At 40.0% G+C, this 25,733-nt stretch overlaps 1 protein-coding gene across 2 annotated transcripts in view; it reads right to left on the bottom strand.

The window, feature by feature from the left end:
- The window catches only part of GABRB1 (gamma-aminobutyric acid type A receptor subunit beta1), a 335,719-nt gene continuing 309,986 nt past the window's right edge, over window positions 1–25,733 (bottom strand). Inside the window, exons 6-9 of one of the 2 annotated variants that reach the window (XM_053655002.1) lie at window positions 18,784–18,921; window positions 18,542–18,694; window positions 15,321–15,565; window positions 1–738 (exon numbers count right to left, since the gene is read on the bottom strand). In XM_053655002.1, the coding sequence (XP_053510977.1) occupies window positions 394–738; window positions 15,321–15,565; window positions 18,542–18,694; window positions 18,784–18,921 (881 nt within the window). In that variant the 3' untranslated portion in view covers window positions 1–393. The remainder of the gene's footprint in view (window positions 739–15,320; window positions 15,566–18,541; window positions 18,695–18,783; window positions 18,922–25,733) is intronic. The other variant, XM_053655003.1, reaches the window with a different exon arrangement.

Genomic DNA, 25,733 nt, shown 5'->3' with positions numbered 1-25,733 from the left:
TACAGTTTACCAGGAAGCAGTGTGCACAGAGAGCTAAGTCCTCTTTTCATTCTTCATTAACAACGAAATGAATACAATCCGGGGCAACTAGGAAAGACTGCTCAAGAGCTACCTATCTAACTTCTGTGAATGTGTGTGTGTGTGTGTGTGTGTTTGTAAACATGGCAATTAACAGAGCTCTGAAAGAGCTGATAACCTGGACCACTGTAGACTGGGAAAAAAATAGTTTTTTTTTTTAAAGTAAACATGGTGCAGTACTAAAATTGATATGCAAGACCTAAAACAGATTAGATGGCTGAATCTCTTACCTCAAAAGCTGGGGACCTGTGGGGTTAAAAATCAAGAGAAGAACAGGAAAGTAGTCGTTTCTGAACCATTCGGACAGACCAGACCTTAATGTACATAGTAAAGCCAATAAACGACGTTGAAAAGAGAAAAAGTGATGGGGAAAAACATTCGGGACCACTTGTCTATGGAATTCACATCAGTCAAGTCGGGGATCTTGACCTTGAGCTGCGAGGCGCGCCGGCGGATGCGCCCCTTGTTGTGCGCGCCGTGCCGCTCCAGCGCGCGCCCGTAGGCCTCGCGGCTGCTCAAGGGCTTGCGGTACTGGATGCTGGCGCTGTCGTACGAGTACATGGTGGTCTTGGGGTCGCTCACTCCTGTGAGCACTTCCGAGCCGCTCGTCTCGTTCCTGATTTCCAGGGTGCTGAGGAGAATGTTGCCGTGGGCGTCGACCTGATAGGGAAAGGACAGGCTCAGGCACAGCTGGTTTTCCTTAACCTACATCTGATGACACCGCGCGGGGCTCATTCAACACTGTCAACTGGACATCTTAGCTCTGAGTGCCTCCTGGGTCTGGAGGTGGCCTATCATCTATCTATCATCTATCTATCTATCTATCTATCTATCATCTATCTATCTATCTATCTATCATCTATCTATCTATCATCATCATCTGTCATCCATTCATCTGTCATCTATCTAATCTACCATCCGTTTTCATCTATTTATTCATCCATCATTTGTCTCCATCCACAAAACACTTGTGTGTTTGTGCATTTATGTAGACTCTATATATTTGTGTTTATATATTATTTTTGTTAGTAACTAGCATTTATTGAATCTGTTTGTGTACACGACACATATATACAAATAACATGGTATTTTTCTTGTTACAATACTGGTACATGGAAACTTTTAAAACTAGAATCAGGAAAACAAAAAATAAAAAGTAAATATCCTTTCTCACCTCAGTGTCTATTATTTTTGACATCCTGCCAACCTCCCACTCTTTTTTTCTCTTCATGTATCTTTACAAACACAAGTTCTCTGGTGTGTTTGCTTTGCAATCTGCTTTTGTCAGTGAAGAGTAAAACCTGGTCATCTTTCCATGGCAATAAATATTTCTCTGTGACACCATTTATTTATAGCTGCTATGGGTAAACCATAACTGAACTAGTTTGTTGTTATACGTCTACTTGTTTTACTTTTGTAGTATTATGTAAACAAGCCAGCAAGGGGCACCTTTAAGCTGAATCTGTGCATATCCATAATTATTTGTTCAGGCTAAATTGTCAGAAGTGGGGTTGTTGGGTCAAAGGGATATGCCTGGCTATGCTTTGACTTTGGCTTCTACACCATTGTTCGCTGTTGCTTCCTGCCATTTCAGTCATTCCTGTTTGAGGTTTTCTGGTTCTTCTCCGTGCTGTGCTGCCACACCCACTTTTGGAACTGTAAGAAATGTGAACACCTCTGGCCTTCGTCTAACTCCAGGCTGATACACTGCACATTGATTTATCGGGAGGAGACCTAGTTCATTCATGCAAATGAGTCTGATGTACTTCCAAGGGTGACACAGGCAGCTGTGTCTGAATCTAGTGTCATTAGCACAGTATCTAATTTATAGTAAATGCTCCCTAAGGGCTTTTAAATAAGACTATTCTTGGTAAACACTTACTGAAAATCAAAATTATACAGGTGGGCAGGCAAAAACCAGGCTATGAAGAAGGAGAGAAAAGCATAGAAGGAGGGAAGGGCAGACAGGAGAGACAGAAAACACAGAAAACACAGGCACATCACAGATGGGAGCTAAGATTAATGGTGTCCACCACTGTGCCTCGCATTTGGCAGATGCTTTGTATATATTGCTTGTGTAATACTTACAACATCCAACTGCCTCAAGTTTATCCCCTGAGGAAGTGCCAGATGTAGGTTACAACCCATGCCTTGTCTGATTCAGAGCTCTTGTGCTTTTTATCGAGAAAGGGCTACTTCATAGTCTTTAGCCATCACTACATCTCACAGTGAATTTAGTGATGCAATCGATAGCTCTAAACTTGGAGGTAATTGGAAAGGACTGGTGACTGAATCTGTCCCCCCCATTTTATCTCTCGTCTCTCCCTCTGTGAAGCATTTTGCTCTGGTCTAACTACGCTACCCATTGTGCCTTCACTGGCACCTCTGGCTTCCTTGTTCAGCAAATTATGATTGACTTTTGTTGTTGTTCATAACTACTATTATTGACTTCCACTGTGTAATTTATCTTTGTTATTCTTATAACAGCATTATGCAACATATGATAGTCTCCTAGTTCAGCAGATGGGGGACGGAGGTTCAGAGTGCTGAGGCAAATTGCCTAAGGTTAAACAAAGAACAAGTGCCCAATTTGAGATCAAAACACAGCATAGTCTTTGTCTCAAATATAATTTCCCTCCTCTTTTCAAGTTAATCAATATGTTTTCTTTAAGGCTCAATTTAAATCCTACTTCCTCTGTGTAACTGAGTACCTTTCCTGATCAAGAATGAACTCGCTCTCAAAAAAAACCCCATATTGATTGGGTACTATTTTCCAGATACAGTGTCTGTGTCAAGGATGTGTCTCTGTGTGTGTGTGAGTATGTGAGTATATACTATATACACACATATACTAAGTCTATGGTTGAAAAGGTCATGTATATGAAAGTTCAGGCCACTAAAGAGGTGATAAATTTGAAGTGATAAGAGCAACGTGCAGACTTTGTTTAAAAAGGGACAACTATACTAGATGATAAGGTGGTGTACATGACTTTGCTAAGTGCTGTGGAGCTCCAGTCCACAGCAGAGTGGAGTGGAACTGTAGAGTTCCAGAGAATCATAAAACATGAATTTTTTCCTTCAGCTAATACTTCTTAGAGATACAAGAGTAAGGCGTAGTACTGGGAGTGAAGAGAATTTTTAACCAAATGATAAGTACTACAGTATTGACCATGAGTAGGGGTTCATGAAATGGATGCACCATCAGAGGTCAAGGAAGGCTGTGTGAGGAGGTGCAGCTTGTATTGGGTCTTAAAGGATGAGTAGAGGACAGAACGAGGAGTGGGCATTGAAAGCTGTTCCCTCATTCTGGTTTTATTATACACACAGCTTCCTCATCTATAAATTACCCAGTGAAAAAGGTTTTCACTAGGTAATCTTAAGAGTCTGTTTCCTATTTTTGATAGTCTGAGTATGAAGAATATTCTAGGCAGAAGAGGTAACATACTAAAAAATAACAGTAAAACTGAATCGCTTGATCTGTACTGTATGCATTATTAAATTACATTATTGTAAAATTTCTCTCAGTAAACAGGTCACTAAAATTTAGAATCAGCCAGAGAAGTATACAGATGCTCCTCATTAAACAGAAGTCATGGCAAACAAGGTACATTTTATTAAGATATTTTGGTCTGCCTTGGTGGAGACTCTGATGAACTTATAAATTGCATGTAGTTTATTAGTTTGTACAAATCCTCCAAATATTCTGTCACTGAGCTAGAAATCATAGCTCATAGTGGTGTGGCATGTGACATGATGAATCCATTTTTGCAACCACCCATTATGATATAGTTAAAACAACATTATTGTTAGGAAAGTAGAAGAAGGGTCATAAAACAATTCTTGGTCCCCTCCAGTATCTCTCCTACACTGTGTAGGTTTCATCCTAAAGGCGCTTGTTACAGACTCTGTGTGTGTGTGCGTTACACACTCTGTATGTGTGTGTGTGTGAGAGAGAGAGAGAGGGAGAGAGATGATGTGCTCGTAAATGACTGCCGAGGTGTGATTCTACCCTCCATTGTTCAAGCTCTTCACTGCTGGGGAAAGTGCATGTGTGGTAACCACACCACTGCTGACATCAGCAAGGTTTTGGTTGACTCTAACCTCTGCTCCTTGGAAAAGAGTGATTTTCAGTTTACCTCAAACTTTAAAAACATCCAAGGCACCCTAATATCTGTAGCTTTCCAAAAAATAATATCTACAGAGAAAGTGGCCCTTGCTCTTCCAGAAGCAGCAAGGAGCCACGCTGGGCATTGCTTCACCATCCGCAAAGGTCAAGTGCTGTCTAGTTAGTAAGAAAATGTCAACATCTGACTTGGACACAATCCAGACACTGAAGATTCTAAAACCTTGAGGCAGGAGGAAGTGAGGCAAGTGAAAATGCCCACATACTGTATTTCTAGGGCACATACAGGCTGATATATTTCCTGAAGCACGCTGATGTTGAAATAACTATTCCGTGAGAAAATCACTCTCTACTCCTCATGCTGCCACAAAGGAAGGCACTTTCCACTCTAATCCCCAGGAGAGAAACTGCTTCCAGCTTCCGCTGTCCTTGTCCTCTGTCACTGCTGCCCACTCTCCCAGCTGATGGGTACAAGCACACTGGGGTCTGTGTCTTCCGAGCTTTTCTGTCCCTGTGATCTGCTTACAGAGAAGGTGCCATCTATGTAAGGATGCTCACGTTGAACCTGCTGTGTCATTGGGGAAGGCCTGCAGTACTAGGTGGTTCCAGGGGCTGTGGAGGTGAGTCTGCCCAATATTGCAGGCAATGACTGTATTCTATTAACCTCACTCCTCACACCAACACCACTGATTCTTTTTCTTTTCCTCTTTTTTAGGTTAGAGAGTCACTGCACCTACATTTAGAGAAAATAGATACACTTTTCATGAACACTTTAAGAAGGTCAGTAAATAAGCCCTGTCTCAGATCGATGATCAAAATGCAAGCTCTAGATGACTAACAAATGGGGGCAGAGAATGAAGCTTAAGATCCATTGCCTCAAAAACTTGCTAATGCTTCACCCATACCCAGACCCTATTATACAGGCGTATATTCTGTGCTATAAGAGGTCATTTTAGGTGGATCATGGATAAATGTTTAAAATGTTATAGTTCACTCATTCATTCATTCATTTATTCAGTAACTGTTTATTGGGTATTTAATATGTGTTATCACTGTTCCAGGCACTGACGAAGAAATCAGCCTCTCTATATGCAGTAGGACATATCTCATATCTTGGAAATTCGAAGATCTTGACTAATCAACCCTTTCCAGCTGGTATCCTCCTGTACGAACCCCGTGACTTCCCCTCCACTTCTATTGGTTCTCAGTGTTTTGTTAGACAAATACTACGACCTCTTTCACACTCAGGTTTTTAGTTCTCTTTCCAACAGACTTTTATAATTTTGTTTACTCTGGCCATGAGTTCCACCTTCTCTTTGCCTGCTGAGCCTTTCTCTGATCTTTCCTCCTGAAGGTCATGATACCTTGAGGCTTGCTGACCACAGGCAAGTCTTGGAGGGGCTCACATATAAAGGAAAGTCTGTGATTTCAGCACATAGACCTGGATTGGGGGATCTTCTCCTTCCTTTCTACAGCGTGGTGCTCATCAGCCTCAACTCTGGCTCTTAAGTTCAGAGGACACATGGTCCTGGGAAGGCAGTAGTGAACATAATAGACAAGTTTTTGAACTATTGGTGCTTAGATTGTTATGGAGAAAAACATTACCACTACGGGAAAGAGTTTGGGGGTCCTAAAAAATTAAAAATACAACCACCATCCAATTCAGCCATTGCACTTCTGGGTGTTTATCTGAAGGAAATGAAAACACTAACTCAGAAAGGTAGCTGCCCCCCACCTTCACTGCAGCATTCCTTACAATATCCAAGACATGTGAACAACCTAAGTTTTGCAGCTAGAAGAAATTCTGCCTCAAGACTGTAACATAGAACTCCTGCTCCAGTTTCAGCATACTTTACAGACTTCAGACTTGCCATTTTCCACAATCACATGAGCCAATCCCTCAAAACACATCTCTTTTTGTATGTATATATTCGTTCTGTTTCTCTTGGTCCTGTGTCTTTGGAGAACCCTGAGTGATAGAAAGGGTAGCGTAAAATTCACGAGGGGGCTTTCCAAATGACCAAAGCTTTATTGATTTGATGACTATATTTCTTCCCTCAACAGAAACTCAAAGAAATGTACAATTCATTTTCTAGCTTGGGCCCATTTTTTATTCTGCCCTCTCTCTCTCTCTCACCCTCTCCTTTTCTCTGCTGGCAGGATCCCCCAAACAGTGCCTTAGGCTGTGAAAAATGTTGCCACTCACTGAACTTAATTGTTCCGGATATTTTCAATATATAAACATAGCAGAACTCATTTCAGTGTAATTGGAATAAAATATAATCTTGTTTTCAGTGGCAGTTTTAAAGCCCTGTTGAGAAATACCTCCGGGCTCAATTTACTTGCAAACAGAAAATTATTTCCTGCTTGCTAACTGATTCAATTAGATTCGTACTCGCCAAGTGAGTCTGAAAAACAGAGCAGGAAGCCGAGTGCAGTGATGCTGGCCACACTCTGCGCCGCCCTCTGGAAGCCTGCAGTCCACAGAACGAAGCTGTCCAGGGTGGTGGCTTCACCTACTGAGAGCAGAGAGCCACACAGCCACGGCGTCCACCTGCCCATCCCACTCCCCTACTGTGCCGCACTCACACTGTTGCTGTCAGTCGTTCGTTCTCACCAGGACTGCCAACCCTCGTCACTGGTTACTAGGGAGTGCCAGTATTTGAGACGATTCCTCTTGAAATTAAATATAAAGTGCATTATAACCAGTATTGCATTCAATACTGAATAATGCAAATAAGGGTCATTTTTCAGATTCGTCCTCAGTGAACTCTCTTAAAATATTGACCCAAAATCTCATCAGCAATGTTTTGTTCTTCAGGTGTAGAGAAAAGAGTAATTTTGGCCATATGCCTTTCACAGAGTCGAAGGGGAGATGTTTAGACTGTGTGGTGTCAGTGTGTGTGGGAATGTCTTGGGGTTTCCCAAGAACACTGAATGTGGAATCTTCTGCTTTAGTGTCTGGGCCAGGGTTCCTTATATAATCAGCACAGTACTTCTGTACTTCACTCTTCTTGATGGGGGCAGCTGATGAACTCCAGGTGGAGTGGAATTACCACTCAGCTTAGATTCCAACACAGGGATTTCAGGAGAAGGAAATGGCTGGAAAAGCTACATTCGGGCCACTTAAAGTGTCAAGACACAGATTCAACACCTCCTATTAATAACACACATATTGTTACCACTAACTGTCCTAATAAAAATAAATGTCCTTCATTAGAAAATATTATCTATATACACATATATTTCATTTTGAATGGTACCAAACAGTTCTTATTTTGTAGAGGCTTAAACATTTTTCTAAAAAGTAAGAGTGTAATAGAAAAATAGTTCTTAATTACACATGAAGTCTAAGAGCATGACTTTCGGTTTTCTTTTTTTTATTTTTAGAGAGAGGAGAAGGGAAGGAGAAAGAGAGAGAGAAAAACATCAATGTGTGGTTGCCTCTCACATGGCCCCCACTGGGGAACTGGCCTGCAACCCAGGCATGTGCCCTGACTGGGAATCGAACGACTCTTTGGTTCACAGCCCACATTCAATCCACTGAGCTACACCAGCCAGGGCTGGTTTTATAATTAATTTGTTACTTTGCTTATTACTTGAAGACATTGAAGTGCCTAATTTGTGCTAGGCTCAGTGACGGGCATCGCAACACCAAGGATGGAAGAGACGGTGCCTGCATTTGAGGCCACTCTGTCTCTGCAGCCTTTATCATCACCTGGCACCAGGTGCGCGTCTGTGTGCGTGCTGTTCACGGTTGGTCTGGTCGACCCAAACCTGGGCTTTTGTTTCAGTCACTGCTGACAATATCCCCAGGGCACGGAGAGTGTTCGCATAGTATGAACTCATCAAATGTTTGTTAAATGGAGATGAAAAGAGGAAGCACTGGGTGTGGGTAGGGCCGACTAGACGAGGCGCACCCACTTCGCCCCAGGAGTGAAGGAAGACTTCATCAGTCAAGATTCACTGTTACCCAGCGAACCTGGGTAACAAGCCAAACGAAGGTTCCAAAGACTGAAAACATGGCACTTTGGGAAAAACTATGTTTTAATTCTGGAGCCAAGTGTGTGCTGGGGAAGGGGAGCGGGAGGCATGCCAGGCAGCAGAATAAAGCACATTGGGATTGTGGTGGACCTTGCGGCCCACGGTAAGGAGTCTGGGTATTTTCCGTTAGGCAAAGAGTGTGAGGTGGATTGTGATGAAAGCCCACTGCTTTGACATCCCTGATACGATTCCACCTTCCTGATAACATCACCCTGACAGTCCTTTGGTCCATGAGGTGTGCCTTAGGGACCCGCCTGTGATGCAGACCTGAGGTTTTAATGCTTTTTCATCTTCCTGGTAAGAAGGATTGATTTCTTCCTGAGAATATGACTCAATCTTAGGATTTTGGGTTGTGACTATTTGGTATAAGAAAGTACTTTTCTTCTGGGGCTGCAGAGCTTTGACACTCTAAACTCTGGAGTTGTGGGATGGCCAGGACAGAAGGACTACTGCATATAAAGCCAACAGGGAGAGGAGCAGAGTTATGAGATGAAGAGAGATGCTTGCTTGTGACATTGGGTGGACCTTCGGATACAGCCACATGTAGAATGACAGCCATGCCTGGGCTCTCAGTTACGTTGGCCAAAAAATCTCTCTCCTTTTTTGTTTCTTAAGCCAGTTAAGTAAGTTTGATTCCTTTCTTGTTCACCAAAACAGTCCTAGTTTTTTGGGTACAGACAAAAATAAGCTTTGGACATCAGGGAGAAAATGACAAAGAGATAGATGAGGTGTGTGTGTGTGTGTGTGAGAGAGAGAGAGAGAGAGAGAGAGGTTTGTAGATTATTGGAAGAGAAAATTAGACTGCTTCAGACTCTGGAAACTAGATAAGATTAAGCAAAAGCTGGAGAACAAAATGTGAAACAAGCCAGATTTGATTTGGGCAGGGATTTAAGGGCTAAAGCAGATCAGGTACTGCCAATACAAATTTCTCCAGAATCCCAGATGCTATGTCAGAGTAGTTCAAATTCCATCAAAGGCTGAGAGCCGTGTCCCAGTGGCCGGAGGATAACACAGGGATGTGGGGTCTGTTGTAGGACCAAATGCTGACTGATGTAGATACCCAGCTATTCCAAGCTAGACTTTAGGAGAGAGCTGTGTGCGTTCATGATGCATGTTGCATCTTGGAATTAGTCACAATACAAAGCTGATTTACATTTACAAATTTGTGTAAAAGTGTAGATTTCTAAATTGCAGATGACTCGCCACGGAGAGTAAAAAGAGTGTGAGAAGTGTGAGAAGAAAAGCTATGGAGAGTGACTTTTCTCTCCAAGTCACGGAGAGAAAAGAGTCCAGGTTAGAGTATCAATATGTAATTGAAAGGGAAATATTTCTCAACTGTTGGGATTACAACTGTACATTTGGAATGAATCTTTGGCAAATTCCACCCGTGTCCTCCATGACTTGGAGTGTTTTTGATCCCAGACCATCCAAGCAGAAAACATTTAATCTTAGGTGGATTTATTGGCAAATGGTCAGGTGTGGTGGCTAGCAGATACAACCATGTAAGTTCCTGGTACTGTAAAAGTGGTCCAGACGCAGAAGTGGCTTCCTTGCAGTGTAGTTTAACAGCCTAGTTGTATTGTAAAATGTGTCTTTCAAAACTCTAAATACCATCTCTAGTTTGAGATGATGCCCAAGGGGTTCATGAATCTACAGTCTTTATCACCTTGGAGGGTGAAACTCTCCTAATGTCTGGATTCAGCATCTGTACTCATATAAAAAGGTGCTTCAGTGCAGCTGGTGGAAAAATAAATCAAGACAAAGCAAGCATTTCTGAGGCTTCAGTACAGCTACCCCTGGACATGAGTGCCCGGCCAAGGCTATTAAAAGTACTGTGTAATAAATGCTCAGTGCCACTCTGTGCTCCAGGGAACCGAGGTAAATGTTAGGGAACCCTCAGATGAAAATTCTCTGGGACCGCAGCACATACATCATTTGAATTCAACTGTTTACAAGGATCTAAAGGGACAGGAAAGGACGATTCAACCAGGAAATAAAAGGAAAAAGCCAATGTCATGTTCTAGTTTTTAAATTTAACCAGGAGGTAGCATTTAAAAATATCACACTGGTGGCATCATTATCTTAACTGCTGGAGATGATACAATGAACTGATGAAGTCATACATTTGTATTATTATTGACACATTGTCTGTCTGAGCCCCTAGTTTCAGAAGAGGATAAGGATCTGGAAAACCTAAGCAGCTGCAGGGATGATTATGTTGCCTGAGATGGTAACGCAGTATTATTTGTTCCATATAAATGTGAAGAAGTTTATGCAATCTTAGCTGTAACACTCCTTTGAAGAGTATATCTATCTGAAGTCCTATGACACTGTGACTCACAAAGACTAGCAAAGGTCGGTATGAAATATATTTCAAGATATGTTAAAAATCAAAGTGACAGAAACAGCAAGAAAGTCAAGGGCAGAACTACAGTGAGCTATATCTCTTTTTCTTACCATTATGAATAAGGATTTTATAAAACATAGGTAACACTGGATACCTTGTGTGTTATCTAAGAACTCATCTCGAATGGAGGCTCCTCTAGCATTTATTCATTCAACAGGAACTTATTTGGTATTTTCTCTGTTCTGGCCACTGAGGAAAGAACAATAAACATGATAGAGTGCTTGCTCTTGGGAAGCCTGAACTCTAAGAGACAGACATTAAACAATAATAACTACAGAAAGAAACATATACTCACAACTGCGGTGAGTGCTATGGAAGAAGGGTACAGGGTGCCATGAAAACAAATAACAAGGGCAGCAAACATAAGCCAACAGAAGGGTCAGTTAAGGCGTCCCTTGAGGCAGTAGCACGCATGCTGAGTTGATACAATGGAAAGATTGAGAGAAGGGCAATATTGTCTTCAATTTCACTGATCCTTTGCTGTATAAAATATGGTTCTACTCCATCTAATAATTTTTTGATTCTATGATTTCCATTCGTTCTTTTTTTTGTACTTTCTGTGCCCCTGCCCTGAGACTCACTATCTCTTCAAGAATTTAAAAAATATTTCCCTTTGGCCTCTATTTTAACTTTAAAAAAAAATGACTGTAGATCCCAAAGAAGTTTCAAAGATAGCAGAGAGGTTTCATGTTCTCTTCCCCTGGTTTCTCCTGTTAACTGCGTCTTATTTAACTATTGTACAATAGCCGAACCAGAATACTGACAGTGATATAGAGCGTGTACGACCCGTTACCCGAATCTAGTGTGTAGATTCACGTAACTGCTGCTGCAATCAAGATACAGAACTATTCCACCCGGCAAAGCTCGTCCTCATGCTTTCACCCCTTTGGGGTCAATCACACCTGTGCCCCGCGCCCCTCTCCCCGCCACCGATAACTCCAGGCAACCACCAATCTGTTCTCATCTCTAAAATTTGGTTTCAGGAGTGTTATATAGAGTTACTCAGTATGTGCTCTTTTATGATTGGCATTTTACATTCAGCATAATGCCCTTGAGAGTCATCCAAAGTGTTGCATGTATGAACAGTTCATTACTTTTTGTTGCACTAGTATTTCATGGTGTGGATGCATTGCAGTTTGTTTAACCATTTACCAGTTAGAAGATATGTTGGTTGTTTCCAATTGTGGGCTATTTCCTATGAACTTTTAAGTATATTCATTGTAGTTATTGTTCCTATTGACGGTCCTTACCTTTGAAAGCAACATCTAAGACTTTTTGCAGGTTTGTTTTTGCTGACTAATTTTTTTCTTTCTCTTGACTGTGGGCATATTTTCTTGTTTCTTCTCATGTTTAGTAATTTGTTATAGACTAGATATGTTGATGATGCATTATAGAGACTCTGGATTCTGTTATCTTCCCTGAAAAATGTTTTAACAGGCAGTTAAATTACTAACAGATCACTGAGAATGTGTGGAGACTTGGTTTTTTGTTGTTACAGTGAATCCATTTCCTCCCATAACCCAAGGAAAATCCCTTATTCTTGTGACCTAGTTTTTACTCCTGAGATGTGATGCTTTTGGGGTTTTTATGAAAAACCTAATTTATTTACCAACTGGCGCCAAATGGCTGGATTCAAACTCTAAACTCTGACTTCCATATGGTAAATACCAGCTAAAAATTCTGTTCATTGCTTTTTCAGCCTTCCAGCCATTTTTCTCTCCTGGGCTTTTTGGCATTTTACCTGCACACTTGCCGTTTGAGGACCTCAGACTTTAACTTTCTTCTGTAGATCACTTCTTTCTGAAACTTTCAGGAAACTGGAAATACTAAACTCCATGCTCTGATTCATCAGGCCAATAAAAGTAAAAACTACAGTTTTTTTTTTAAGTTCTCTTGTCCAACATTTCCCAGGTTGAGGAGTGGCCTCAAGGAAAAAGTTATGTAAACACAGATTTCATGAAGTGTAGTGCCCTCCACCTGATGGGTGATTTCCCTCTAGTTTTTGCTTGGTTTTTAGTTACTCTTCCATGTCTACAAGCAGAGTTTAAAGATTCTTCTCAAGGTTAATACTTTTTAATCTATAGGAGGGTTAGATCGCTATGTTGCTATGAACTACTCTGTCATGTGTTAACATGTTTTGTTTTTGAATTTTGGCATAATTTTGTCTACTTATGTTTCTGTGAAAAGCGTTTGCGGACTTCCTAGTTTAGCTTTCCATGGATAAAAACACATTTTTTTCTTCTTCAACTATTTTCTCTCTTGACAATTGAGAGCTCTCTCTGTTTTCCCCCATATGTCAAATTAACAAACAAAACAAAACTCTATTCTTCTGGAATAAAAGTTTCCTGGTTTGAGATGCAATGAAATCCTATTATGTTTAAGCCCAGTATTATGCAAGTTCATAAACAAACAATTATTTCATAAACAAACCGTTTATGAAAGAAAGATCAGTTAGATGAGAACTTTTATATTATTTACTAGCCAGTCACTAAGTCTTCTTCAGAGCAATATATAGTATACATCTAGATATTATATAATAAATGAGGCTTTCTTCCTGCCTTTATTTTCCTTTGCCACCTTAGAAAATTTCTCAAATCCTCATGTGGAGTCATGGAAAATGCCCAAAGTGTTTGGTTAAAGTTTGTTTTATAACCTTTTCATTTTATTAGAATAAACAGATTTTAGTTTGCTTGACCTTTCCATTTAATTGCCTCTCTATAGAACATTGCTTTTCTAGTAATTGAAAAGCCATTCTCTCCTTTTTACCTTCCTAATTGTACCTACCTTTCACGTGTCTATCTAGAACGCATCTTATGAATTTTCTTACCAGTGGAACTATTGACTGTATGGCCTTATTTATGCCGGGCCTGCCCCTGCGATGTATCAGCTGGCACACACCAAGTGATGCGTTATATCAAGACCTCATTTGACAGGGCAAACGAGATGAGGATGACATCACAAAAGAGGTGGCCTTGAAAACTACGCCTAAAATACTTTGAAAGCTATTGGGGTTGCAGTCACACAGTGGGAAGCTTCTTCCTTTCAGAGACGGTCCTCAAAATCATGCTATACAGTCTCATTTTATAATCCAGCCACCTCATATGAGTATTTCCCAGAAAGATGAGCGAATTCTCAAGGGCAAGTATCATGCCTACTACTTCTTTGTCAGCATTGAGCATAGTGCATCACAGTTGAGTAAAATTTATTTGAAGGCATTGCTTCAAATTTCGGCCATGTGGTTGAGCCTGTATGGTTTTTTTTTTGTTTATCATTTTCTCATTATCTGTCAGTGTCTGAATTTGAGATCCTGCTAAAGAGCATGAAGATACACCTGGAAGATTCATGATTTGGCTTCTGCCTAATTCTCCCGCCACATCTCCTACTAGTCTGTTTTCTCTCTCACTTACTGTGCTCTTGCTGCATTGGTCTTCCCTTAGTGCTTCAAGGTATCAAGCAGCTCCTGCCCCAGAGCTCAGATGGGCCGTGACATGGCTGCTGCTTCTTTTCGCTGAGGTCTCACATCAAATGATGATTCCTCACAGAGGTAGGTCTTCCTGATCACCTGAACCAAGTCATTCTCATCCTCATTACTCTGTTTCACTTTATTCCCAGAATGTACCTTTAACTTTAATTTATGTTCTTCACACTGGTTTGTGTGTATGGTGCCTGTCTCATCGTGTTAGAACCTAAGCCTCTGAGGGCAAGGAGCTTCATCTCACTCAGAGCAGGATACACAATGCTCGGGACAGTGAATGGATGTTTGAGTTGCCATCTGTGTGCCATCTTGAACACAATCTGTAGTGAATGCAGTATTTTAGTAGATGTGATTTTAAACTAATTCCAGTGAAAGTGGCATAGAAGTAGGAGTACAGAGATGTTTTAAAAGAATAAACAGGGTATTATTTCCCAATAAATAATGGGAAAATTTAATAAAAATAAATAAAAAAGAATAAACAGAGAATTAATTTAATTTAATTCCATCCCCTGAGAGCCTAGGTTATAAGATCTACCAATAAAAAGCAAAAGAAAAAGAATGATAATGTCTTGTACAATATATAATCACAGCTACTACTTACTGAGTACTTACTATATTCCAGGTATTATTTCAAATGCTAAACAAAAAGAGACCTAATTCAATTCTTATAACAACTCTGTGATATAGGTATACCATAATACCCTCCATTTATAAATAATGATGTTGAGAAATGACGTTAGATAAGCAGTTACACAGGTTGATTGGCCTGAAGTTATAAAGCCAGCCAGTAGGTGGCAGAGCTGGGAATTGAATCCGAGGAGGTTGATTCCAGTCTGTGGTTGTAACCACTGTACATATGGTCTCATTTCCACTTCAAAGTGCAGAGTTTATTCACTTTAGTTCTTATTTATTTATTGAGCATACCTGGATTATTCTTTTACATATTGTTTTATAATAATGTAGTTCAGAATAAGGAACTTGAGGTTGAATTTTAGGCCCAGATATATTATTAAACTATGTAAACTTCAATCTACTTTCTATCCTCAGTTCTCAGATATGTAAAATGAAGGGTTGTCTGAGGTTTATTAAAATTAAACTAATATATATGTTTTTTTGCTCTACTATGGGAGCCCTGAGAACCAGGCAGCTGATACATTTCAGAAGAGTCTTTTTAGAAATATGTAATACGTTACCTGGACTTTATTCATCTCCAGTTTGTTCTTCTCATTGGCACTCTGGCTTTGTTTGCCGGCTCCCTTTTTCTGGGGGCCCTTTCCAAAGAAGATGTAATTCACAAAGGCATATTCCAGCAGAGCCAGGAACACAAACACAAAGCAACCCATCAGGTAAATATCAATTGCTTTGACATATGGGATCTTTGGCAGGGTCTCCCTGAGGTGTGTGCTGATGGTTGTCATTGTCAGCACTGTGGTGATTCCTATAAAACAGAAAGACACATCTTAGCTGAATGCACTCGTTAAGTGGTCCTTTCTAAGACTCAGAGGACAGATGTCATTTCCATATTGAGGCCCCAGAATGATGGCAATAATGCAGTAGACCACTGGCTGGGCAGAAAAGCACACATTTTGAAAGCTGAAGCTGCAGATCCCCTACGAAGTTCATGAACAAATCATAAAATGAAATGCATTGTTAAGGGAGAGTTAAAAACCATTGAACAATAATACATGAAGAAAAAAGACAGGCAGGTGGAAAGGCATGTCAAAATCCCATTGATGTACCTGCTGTCTGAGGTCAAATACTACTCATTTTATTGCATGCTACATCTATGTTCTTCCTTCTTTTAGCATCTCATCTCCCTTCTAAATTGTCCTTGTGATATGAATCCCCACAGCAGCCACTACCACACTGAAAGTTGGCGACCACTTTGAGAAAATTTACGTCATTCCACGAATATGTAATACACCTTGGTCACAAGGTTGGTATTACTTTTTAAAATTAATTGATAGTGAGACAACACTAAAAAAAGAAGCATATAAGAGAGTTCGTGATTTGCATTAAGCATTTGATTTGTGTACTTAAGATATAATAAAATGCTCTTGCTTTGGGTTTTTAAATATTACCTCTAGTTATTTGATCTCAGAATCTAGAATGAATTAGTTCCCTGGAGCCAAGAAAAACTTCCTAAATAATTCAGCATGGATTTGTTAAAGAAGTGTTCAGCTGTAAGTTCTTAAAATGAAGATTTTGCATTATCTAATTTGTTAAATATAGAATTCTGAACATATAATGTTTGTGTGGCTGCATAATAAATATTTGGTGTTGATGAAGTGATAATTGGAAAAAACAAGAAGTGTAAAAGAAGTTGGAATCTCATGTAGATGGTTTGTGCTGTAATATTAATATTGCACTTTCGTACAGTGTTTTATAGTTTCAAGCACTTAGTTATGAATTATGTGGCTCTCATAACAGCTTGCTGAGTGTGATAGGGCATGAATGTCATTTACACTTTAAAGCTGAAAAGAGAGAAATTCTGAGATTAGTTATTTTGCTGTAGATCACCCAGTTAGGGGCAAAAAGGGCAAGGAGTTGTTAAATGACATCTTTTAAAATAAAAGCAGAGGATGCTGAAAGCTTGAAACTTGATGGCAGTCCTTAAAGACAGAACATATGACATGAATAATACAGAGAAAAGGGAAGCTTGAAAGTGTATGGAAAGTAGAAAATGAAAAGGGAAAAATAGCTTAGCACTCATTTGCCTGGTCAAGTAATTCCAGATAGATTCCCTGATTTGACTATTTAGCTTTCAGGGGGACAAATGAAGTAGGAAGTCCAGACCATCATACAAAAAGTGAAAACAGTTTAGATCCATGATGAATTCAGTTATGCTGCCCTAGTATGAAATGCCATCATGAGTGGTCTTACTTTTGAATAAAATTTTAAATTTCAACTAATGTAATTCTAGCTAATGTCCTTGATAGAAACAAACAGTTCGTTTACAAACCCACTTGTTGCATTTCTGCTTTTACTCCTTGGCTTAAATTTTTTTTAATGCAAGATGGGTTACTCAATGAATGTCTTTTGTACATACACAAGTGTGAAAATATCACAGGTTTTACATTTCAAAGTGCAGGCTAAGTCAGCATACTTATATGCTGACATCTCTAATTAAAATATCAGAGCTTTGAGGCTAGACAAAGTGTAAGGACAATTTATGACCTTCATGGTTGTCATTCTGCCTCAGTGGATTTCATCCAGTGAGTTTTCCTTAATCACAGTGTACATACACATAGGCATGTTCATATTCAAATAACGTGCAGATACGTCATATGATATGATAAACTACTTGTTTACTTTCCCTAGTCTTGGAATGTTCAAAGGTTGATCAGGGACTGCCAGTACTTGACCTTGTGAGTTTTATGCACTAGAAGTAAGCAGTAGAGATGACAATTAATCTAGGTATGAGAGGGTATGCTGATCATCCAGCCCAGTTCAGTAATCTCAGAAGAGAAGAGGTATGTATGTTGGCCAGAAATTATGCTGTTTTGTATTTGTGTGTGTGTGAGAATAAGCCATGGAAAGTGATAACTGAAATGGCTGTGTGATAAATTAATGAGACAGATCCACCCATGCCCCAATTCATCGAACAGACCTTATACATCCTAACTTTCCAAGGAATCGTTTAGTATCAAATGTAGCCTTCCAGCTTACAGCAACTACTCAGCCATGACAAGATTAATTCTGAATTTTGTTCCCCCAGGAAGGAAACTATTTTTACTCCGTGCTGATCACAGATCATTAATGCAGCTGATGAATTGTCTGTGCCTTCCTCAAGTGCAATGAGCTCCACTTAAGGGAGACTCAGATCAATATGATTTAATTTTAGTTAATGTTCGAGAGAGAGAATTTCCCAAGTTTCGACATAGCTTTTTAATAGTCACAAGGTCTAGCTTTCTTCAAATCCATTTGATGATGTATTATAAATGTGCCCTGCTGTAAAAATCAGGGACTGAAGAGAAAAATCATCACACAGTGAGTAAAAATTAATGTAATAAGGATTTTAAAATATACTCTAAGAAGCACTTATATAATGCTGAACATACTCCAAGGTTTTTTAAAATTTTGGTAAAATGCTAAAAATATTATAATGTAAAACATTCACTCTGTATGTGCTCACACTTAAATGTCTTATTATCAGGCATTCTTCTTTCTCCACATTTTTAATTGTTGTTCAAGCACAGTTGTCTCCATTTTTCTCCCACCGCTCTCCCCAACCCCAGCCATCCCCACTTCTCACCCTTGGCCCTGCCCTCCTTTGGCTTTGTCCATGTGTCCTCTATACTAATCTTATTCCTTGGCTTGCTATGAGAGAAGACCATTGCTTATAATTCCAAACATTGGTTATTTGTTTAAAGCTGAATTCCACCAGCTCTCTGCGTTGCTGAGAATGCATTACCTAGTGCGACTCTGGCTGCAGAAGCATCATAGTTGATCCAAAAAGACACCCAGGACAGAATTGTAATCAGTGTGGAAGGCATGTAGGTTTGCAAAATGAAGTACCCGATGTTTCTCTTTAGACGGAAACTCAGTGACAGTCGTGGATATGACCCTGAGTTGAAAAAAAATCAGGTTATTGTTTGGTTGAAACCATCTTTCTTTCACAGTGCTCCTGACTTATTTGGGGGGAAACATCCTCACCAGTCGTGAACTCCACCTTCTTGGATACCATCTTGTAGTCGACAATTGAAAACTGAGGAAGCTCAATTTTATTGACTCCCGTTACTGCTCCCTCTCCGCCATTCCAGTAAAACTCAATGTCATCGGTGGTATAACCATCTGCAGCCAAGAAATACAGCAGAGTTAAACCAAGTTCTGCTGGTCTAGGAATTTATTTAAAAGACTTGGAGCTGGAGAGAAAATTTCCAGCAAGCACTGGTAGGATGACTGTGCTTTAAATCAGGATTGCACATAGGTCTCCTGATGAGTGCTACTTCTGATGGGTTGCTGGTGGCTGCATTGAGAGGATGCCTGCATCTGGCTTTGTGGACATGAGTTCTGTGATCATTCAGTGATGCCTGGTATCACTGCTGCTTGCTCATGCTCCTGTGTCTACCAGTGGGTACTTTTTGGTGAGATCGGGGGTGGGATGGTTGGATTCCAGGCATAGATTTTTACTATGTATCATTTAATAATGAGCATAATAATAACTGAGTACCTGTTTGTTAAAAGGGAAAGAGAATGGGGAATGAATGATGTACAAGGAAAGACCAAATTTGTACATACCCACTAGATGATTGAGACTTAGAAAAATACATGTAAAAAATTAGGCAAACTTCTATTCAAATAGTCTTATTATTGCTAATATGTAGGTGAAATGTTTAAGAACTATGTGAATTCTTGACGATATTTTCATACCTTAATATTTGTGGCAGTGAGCATTAGTTAATTGAAGGGGAATGTGTACTGCAGTAAGGGGTCCACCTTGAAGTCTATTTTCTCTCTCCTTTCACTTCTGCTCCCGCTTGCCATTGGTCTAACTGACTTATGGTCATATTTAAGAGGGGCTTGCATGAAAAGAATGTATTTCAACATATATTTAATAATCTAAAAGTCATTTAAGGTATATTGAAGGTTGTATTTGTCTCTTTATACCTGCTAGAGACAAAGATCTTTCTAAGTTAATTTCCTATTTATATTCACCTTCAATAAAAAAGCATTAAATCTTTTTTTCCCATTAGAATTACTAGGGTTTGTATAATGTAGCTAACATTATGTTGACTTACTTATGATGAAAGCCAGCAAAATTTTCTGGAGAGGCAAAAAAGTATATTTGAAATTTAGAAGTGGAATGTCAGGACACCGTCAACATATCGCCTCAAGAATATAAAAAAAATTGTAAGCTATTCTTCCCTTTTTTCTGAGGAAAAATAAAACTGACTTAACTTTGTTACTTTAAACATCTCTAACTTCTCTTCAAAAAATTCTTAACCCTGAGCTCATTAAACTCACTACTGTTTTATATTTTTATTTTTGCCGCTTTATAAGAATTATTATTATTTGCTGTAATATAATTCAATTTATTTTATTTTATTATTTTATTTCTGTTTAAATCATCTCCTTCTGGGTCCACGAACTTTTTCTCTGGGTAATCTTCCACATTCTGTAAGCCACTGCACAGCAACCCAAGTGTTGACATAGAAATAAAAAGTATGTACTTTTAGATGTAACCCCCAGTGTCTGAGAGGCTGTGTGATCCTCTTTACTTATTGGACTCAGAGTGATCTACACTTCTTGGCGTTTTAGAAATTTATACCGAGTTTGGGTATAGATAGGTCTGTAAGACTGTGATTCTTAACATCTGCTTGAGTATCTGATAAAAACTTCTGAACTCAAGACAGTGAGAAGGCAAACCACAGATTGGGAGAAAATATATGCAACATAAATGCCCCTCAGTGGAGAAGTAGTTAACTAAACTATGGCTCATTAATGTGCTATTATAAAGCCATAAAAAAGAATGAGGATGTTTTTATTCATAATATGGAAAACTCTCCAAAACCACTTTTAATAAATAATCACTCAAGTACAGATCATGCCAACAACATGTGTGTGAAAAACATGGGAAAAGCAAAAATATATTTGTATGTGTAAATGCATAAGAAACTCTGGAGGGTCAGATAACAAACTAGTAACAGTGATTTCTTTTCAGGAGTCTAAGTTAATGGGAGTGGGAGGGAAATTTTTACTATATATATTTCCATATTTTAATTCTTGAATCATGAAAATATATAAACAGATCAAAACATTACATTAAAAACAAGGCAATTCTAGAATCCTATATATTTTCTACATGTGAGCAATGAGGTTTCAAATACACAGCACCTGTGTGACATGGAAAAGATGCCGAATGGAGTTGAAAATAACAGCAGAGACATAATGGCTCACAAAGTTCCCCAGATTCTCATTCTGCAGCTTGGGTTTGTCAGAGGTGGACTGAGTGCACTGTGGCCAAGATTTGAGTAGAGAGGAGCCCTGCCCTGTGATGCTGAGTCTTTTACAGGATCAGACAGACACTCGTCTGACCGTGGGGCTGTGTGGTGACGGGAAGTCCTGGCGGAGGAGGTGGCCTGGTCGAGAGGCCCAGCCTCAGGGGCTCAGCAGCGGGGACCAGCCTGAGATTCTGTCACTCAATTCAAATCTGCTGAGTCTGCTCTCTGCGAGGAAGAAGAAAATGAACTTTGGGGATTATTCAGACTGCTATGAAAGTGACTTCCTAGCAACACAAAATCAGCTAAAAAATTCACGGTGTCCAACAAGTAGAAACAAACCAATTGGCTTGGGCGAAGAGGTGCTGATGTCAGGCCTGGGAGAAAGTTCTGCTAGGGACTTTTTTATAGGATGAAAAATGCCCCAGCATCATCAATTCAGGAAGATGGTGTAAGAAGTAAGTTTTTTCAAAAAGATAGATGGAATCAAAATAAATGCAGTTTAGTTAAAACAAAGAAAACCTTTAAGGAGCCAAGGTAGTATATCCAAAATTCAAAGTTGTTTTTTTGTCTGACTTTGTCTGAGTGTGCATTTTAGACTAGCTCATCTCATACCCTTCACTCATCTTTATATGGGGCAGGGGTGGTCTTTCATTCAGGCAGGTTCATGATAGGCTCTTCATATTTCACAAATGAATAGCTGTCCTATTTGGAGCTAGACTGAAGATGAATATTCTTTCAGTTGGCCACACAGAATATTTGGACTGTAAATACTTGTCAGGGAGGAAGGCCTTAAACCAAGTATCTAGTTACTGTCTGTGGAGAGAGACATTATTTATAGATCAAAGCCTGAATATCAGCCTTGGTTCTCGTCTCAGTTTGGGGCTGGATTCACCTACAGTTTTTAAGCTCATTATGCCTCTGTCATGAGCTTGATGGCCTCGGGTGTCCCCTTTCCAGTAGGCAGTAAACACAGGGCAGATAGAACACAGCTTCTACGCGCCACCCAGGAGAGGCGCCTGCTTGCTCACTTCCCCTTCCTGAAAGCTCCAACATGTGCTGACCTTCCCTGCCAACCTGGACAACTCTGGATTCCACCTCTCATCTTCCTAAAGTCCATCAGAATTCCTGCTGAAGCACAGTTATTGCTATCTGTAAACTGGCAAGGCAAATCTATGGAAACTATACCCAGCCTTCCAGTATGCATAATTTGAGTGCCTACTATGTGTCAAGTGCTACTCTAGGCACTAAAGATATACAGTGCTTAAGAAGAAGCTTAGCCTTGCTCTTCAGGATCTCATGGTCTAACAGCAGTCTCGGCAAACTGTTGGCCTGAGGGAATTAGAGATGGTTTTGCAGGGGGTTTGTCCAGATGGGTAGAGCAGGTTACTTGGCAAAAATATTAACATGTAGAGTGAATAACAAAAGTAGAATGATGTCAATGGGAAGCAAATTTGCTTCATAAAGCTTATTGAATAAGCAACTTAATTTTAGCAAGAAAAATGAAATTCACAGGGCAAAGTTGAGTATATACAAACACTCTAACCTCCTCAAAGATTTCAGCATGCAAAGGTAGAACTGAGCTGAGAAGAATGAAGTGATTAGGTAGCCAGTGAGTGCAGTAAGGCATGTAGACATATACCCAGGTACTACTCACAGTCCTTACTGCTCCCAATTGCTTTTTATCAATTAGACAATGTGTTTGCCTTGAACAAATCACAGAACCATGTCGAATTTTATATCCTATCAGGCTCTGAGTTCCTTGAGGTCAGGGACTGATTCTCAATTCCTTTTTGTATCTCAGTATCTAGTATATATGTGTATACCCAGCTCCTAGCATATGGTCAGTACCTAATAAAAGTTTTTAGAATATTGCATTCTTGATTCTCATCAACAAGACTCTTGGTTTTGTAGTACCAACCTTAACTTGACAACGAGGCAGGAAGGTATGTACATGTCTCTACTGGTTCAGTGAGTAGATATTTATTGAGTGATGACTGTCAGGTGGTGAAAAAGTCCTGGGCAGGGGCGGGTAGGAGAATAAAACTGACATTCCTCTTGTCCTCTGGAGCTTGCCAATGCCTTCTAAAGTGTTATACATTTCACCAAATTCCTTCTGTGGCAGGTACTGTGTGGATTTGCTTTCTTTAGCATGTGTCCAGATCTACACTTTTAAAACTACATTTCCAGACTCCCTTGCAGCTAAGGTTGTGGCTATGATTAAGGTTCCCTGGATCAGATGGAGCTAAGTGATGTCAGAGGTGGTATTGGAGGCACTCATTTTGTTGGTGCGACTCATGTAGTGTAGGGAGCAGGAATCCTGGTTTTAGGTTTTGTGGTCCTCAAGTCAACACCAGCTTCCTGACTGTGGTGGAGCTCTCAGTCCCCTGGGAGGGCCAGTCTGTACTGTGATCTGGGAGTTGTTTCCAGTGGCCCAGCCTGGAGCCTACTATTGTACTTATTAATTTTACAAGCATTACTTCTCTTTCATTAAATCTCTTTCTGCTTAAGCTAGCCAAATGGACTTCTGGTATCTGCGACAGAAGCTGGACTGATGCACTCCCTCCTAGGGAAGAATTACTTGCTCAGGATTGCCAGAGCTTTACATTGAAACCTCTGTTGTGGCTTGTGCCAATTATTCATTTGATGTTTCTGAACCTCATATCTTGCTTTCTACACATTGTTCTGTACTCCTGGTCCTGGGCTCCCTGTGTCTCCAGCTTTGTGTTAGATGCTGTTCTTTGCAAGATGTGGCTGAAGATTAGAAGGTGGAAGGGGGAGGGAAGGCTCTTGATTCTGGCTCTGGCCATGTGGTGGCACTGCAGTTGCTTGTGATTGCTGCTGGAGCAGCGGGGGTGATTGCAGACTCACAGCTGAAGTGGCAGCACCTCTTTAGGCAGGTCCACAAATACCCGAAACAGCATCTTGAATAAGACTGCAGCAGATTCAGACTCCAGCACAGGGGTGTTAGCAGCTTCTGGCTTTTGTACCCTCTTTTTCTTCTCCCTTTTACAGCCCTTCCCATTTTTGTAACCAATTTTCTCTATTAAAGTTCCTTTGGAAAACCTGAGTGGTTTCTGCTTTCCTGATGGGACCCTGTCAATTAAACAGGAGATTATATAATGCAAATATTTCATCTGTGTATGTAACTTTGTGTTTACCTCTGCCCCTGTCATCTCCATTGTATATTATTATTATACTATGCTATATTATATTATAAATTTTAAAAGCAAGAGCATTCATTTATTCATTTTTAAAAATTCCTGATGCCTAGAACAGATTCTGTCTATAGCAAGTATTTCATAAATTTTTTAAATATATTTTTTATTTTATTGATTATGCCATTACATTTGTTCTATTCTCCTCCTCCATTCCCCTCCACCCTGCACACCCCTCCCACACCATCTCCCCCTTTAGTTCGTGAACACGTGTCTCAAGTTCTTTAGATTCTATATTTCCCATACTATTCTTACCCTCCCCCCTATCTATTTTCTATCTACTGTCTATGCTACTTATTTTCTGTACCTTCTCTCCCCTTCTCCTTCTCCCACTCCCCTGTTGCTAACCCTTCATGTGATCTTTATTTCTGTGGTTCTGCTCCTGATCTAGCTGTCCTCTTAATTTGCTTTTGTTTTAGGTGTGGTTGTTAATAACTGTGAGTTTGCTGTCCTTTCATTGTTCATCTTTTTTATCTTCTTTTTATTAGATAAGTCCCTTTAACATTTCATATAATAAGGGTTTGGTGATGATGAACTCCTTGAATTTGATCTTATCTGAGAAGCACTTTAACTGTCCTTCCATTTCTAAATGAAAGCTTTGCTGGATAGAGCAATCTTGGTTGTAGGTCTTTGGTTTTCATGACTTGGAATACTTCTTTCCAGTCCCTTCTTGCCTGTAAGGTCTCTTTTGAGAAATCTGCTGACAGTCTGATGGGAAGTCCTTTGTAGGTGACTGTCCCCTTATCTCTTGTTGCTTCTAGGATTCTCTCCTTCATTTTCATCTTGGGTAATGTAATGATGATGTGCCTTGGTGTGTTCCTTCTTGGGTCCAACTTCTTTGGGACTCTCTGAGCTTCCTGGATTTCCTGGAAGTCTATTTCCTTTGCTAGAATGGGGAAGTTCTCTTTTATTAGTTGTTCAAATAAGGTTTTCACTCATGACTGTTCCTCTCACCCTTGTGGTACCCCTATAATTCGGATGTTGGAATGTTTAAGGATGTCCTGGAGGTTCCTTAGCCTGTCCTCATTTTTTTGAATTCTTGTTTCTTCATCCTTTTCTGTTTGGTTGCTTTTTTCTTCCTTCTGGTCTACTCCCTTGATTTGATTTCCAGTTTCCTTTCCACCAGTATTGGTTTCCTGTGGATTTCCCTTCATTTCAATTAGCTTAGCCTTCATGTGTTCCTCTAATTTGTGACTAAAATCAACCAGTTCTGTGAGCATCCTGATCACCAGTGTTTTGAACTGTGCATCTGAAAGTTTAGCTATTTCTTCATGACTTAGATTTATTGGCTGTGGGGCTCTGAGTTGTTCTTGATCCATATTTTGATCTGTTTGTGCCTATTAAGTATGAGGGGCAGAGCCCTGGGTGTTCACCAGGGCAGGGCACCCAAGTCGCTGGTTTGTGATGCTGTATGTGGGGGCGGGATCGGAGAGGGAGCAATGGCAGT

The sequence above is a fragment of the Artibeus jamaicensis genome, unplaced genomic scaffold (genome assembly GCF_021234435.1).
Source record: "Artibeus jamaicensis isolate MK-2021 breed Jamaican fruit bat unplaced genomic scaffold, CSHL_Jam_final contig_889, whole genome shotgun sequence".
NCBI lineage: Eukaryota > Metazoa > Chordata > Mammalia > Chiroptera > Phyllostomidae > Artibeus > Artibeus jamaicensis.
This window is presented reverse-complemented; position numbering and strand designations above follow the sequence as displayed.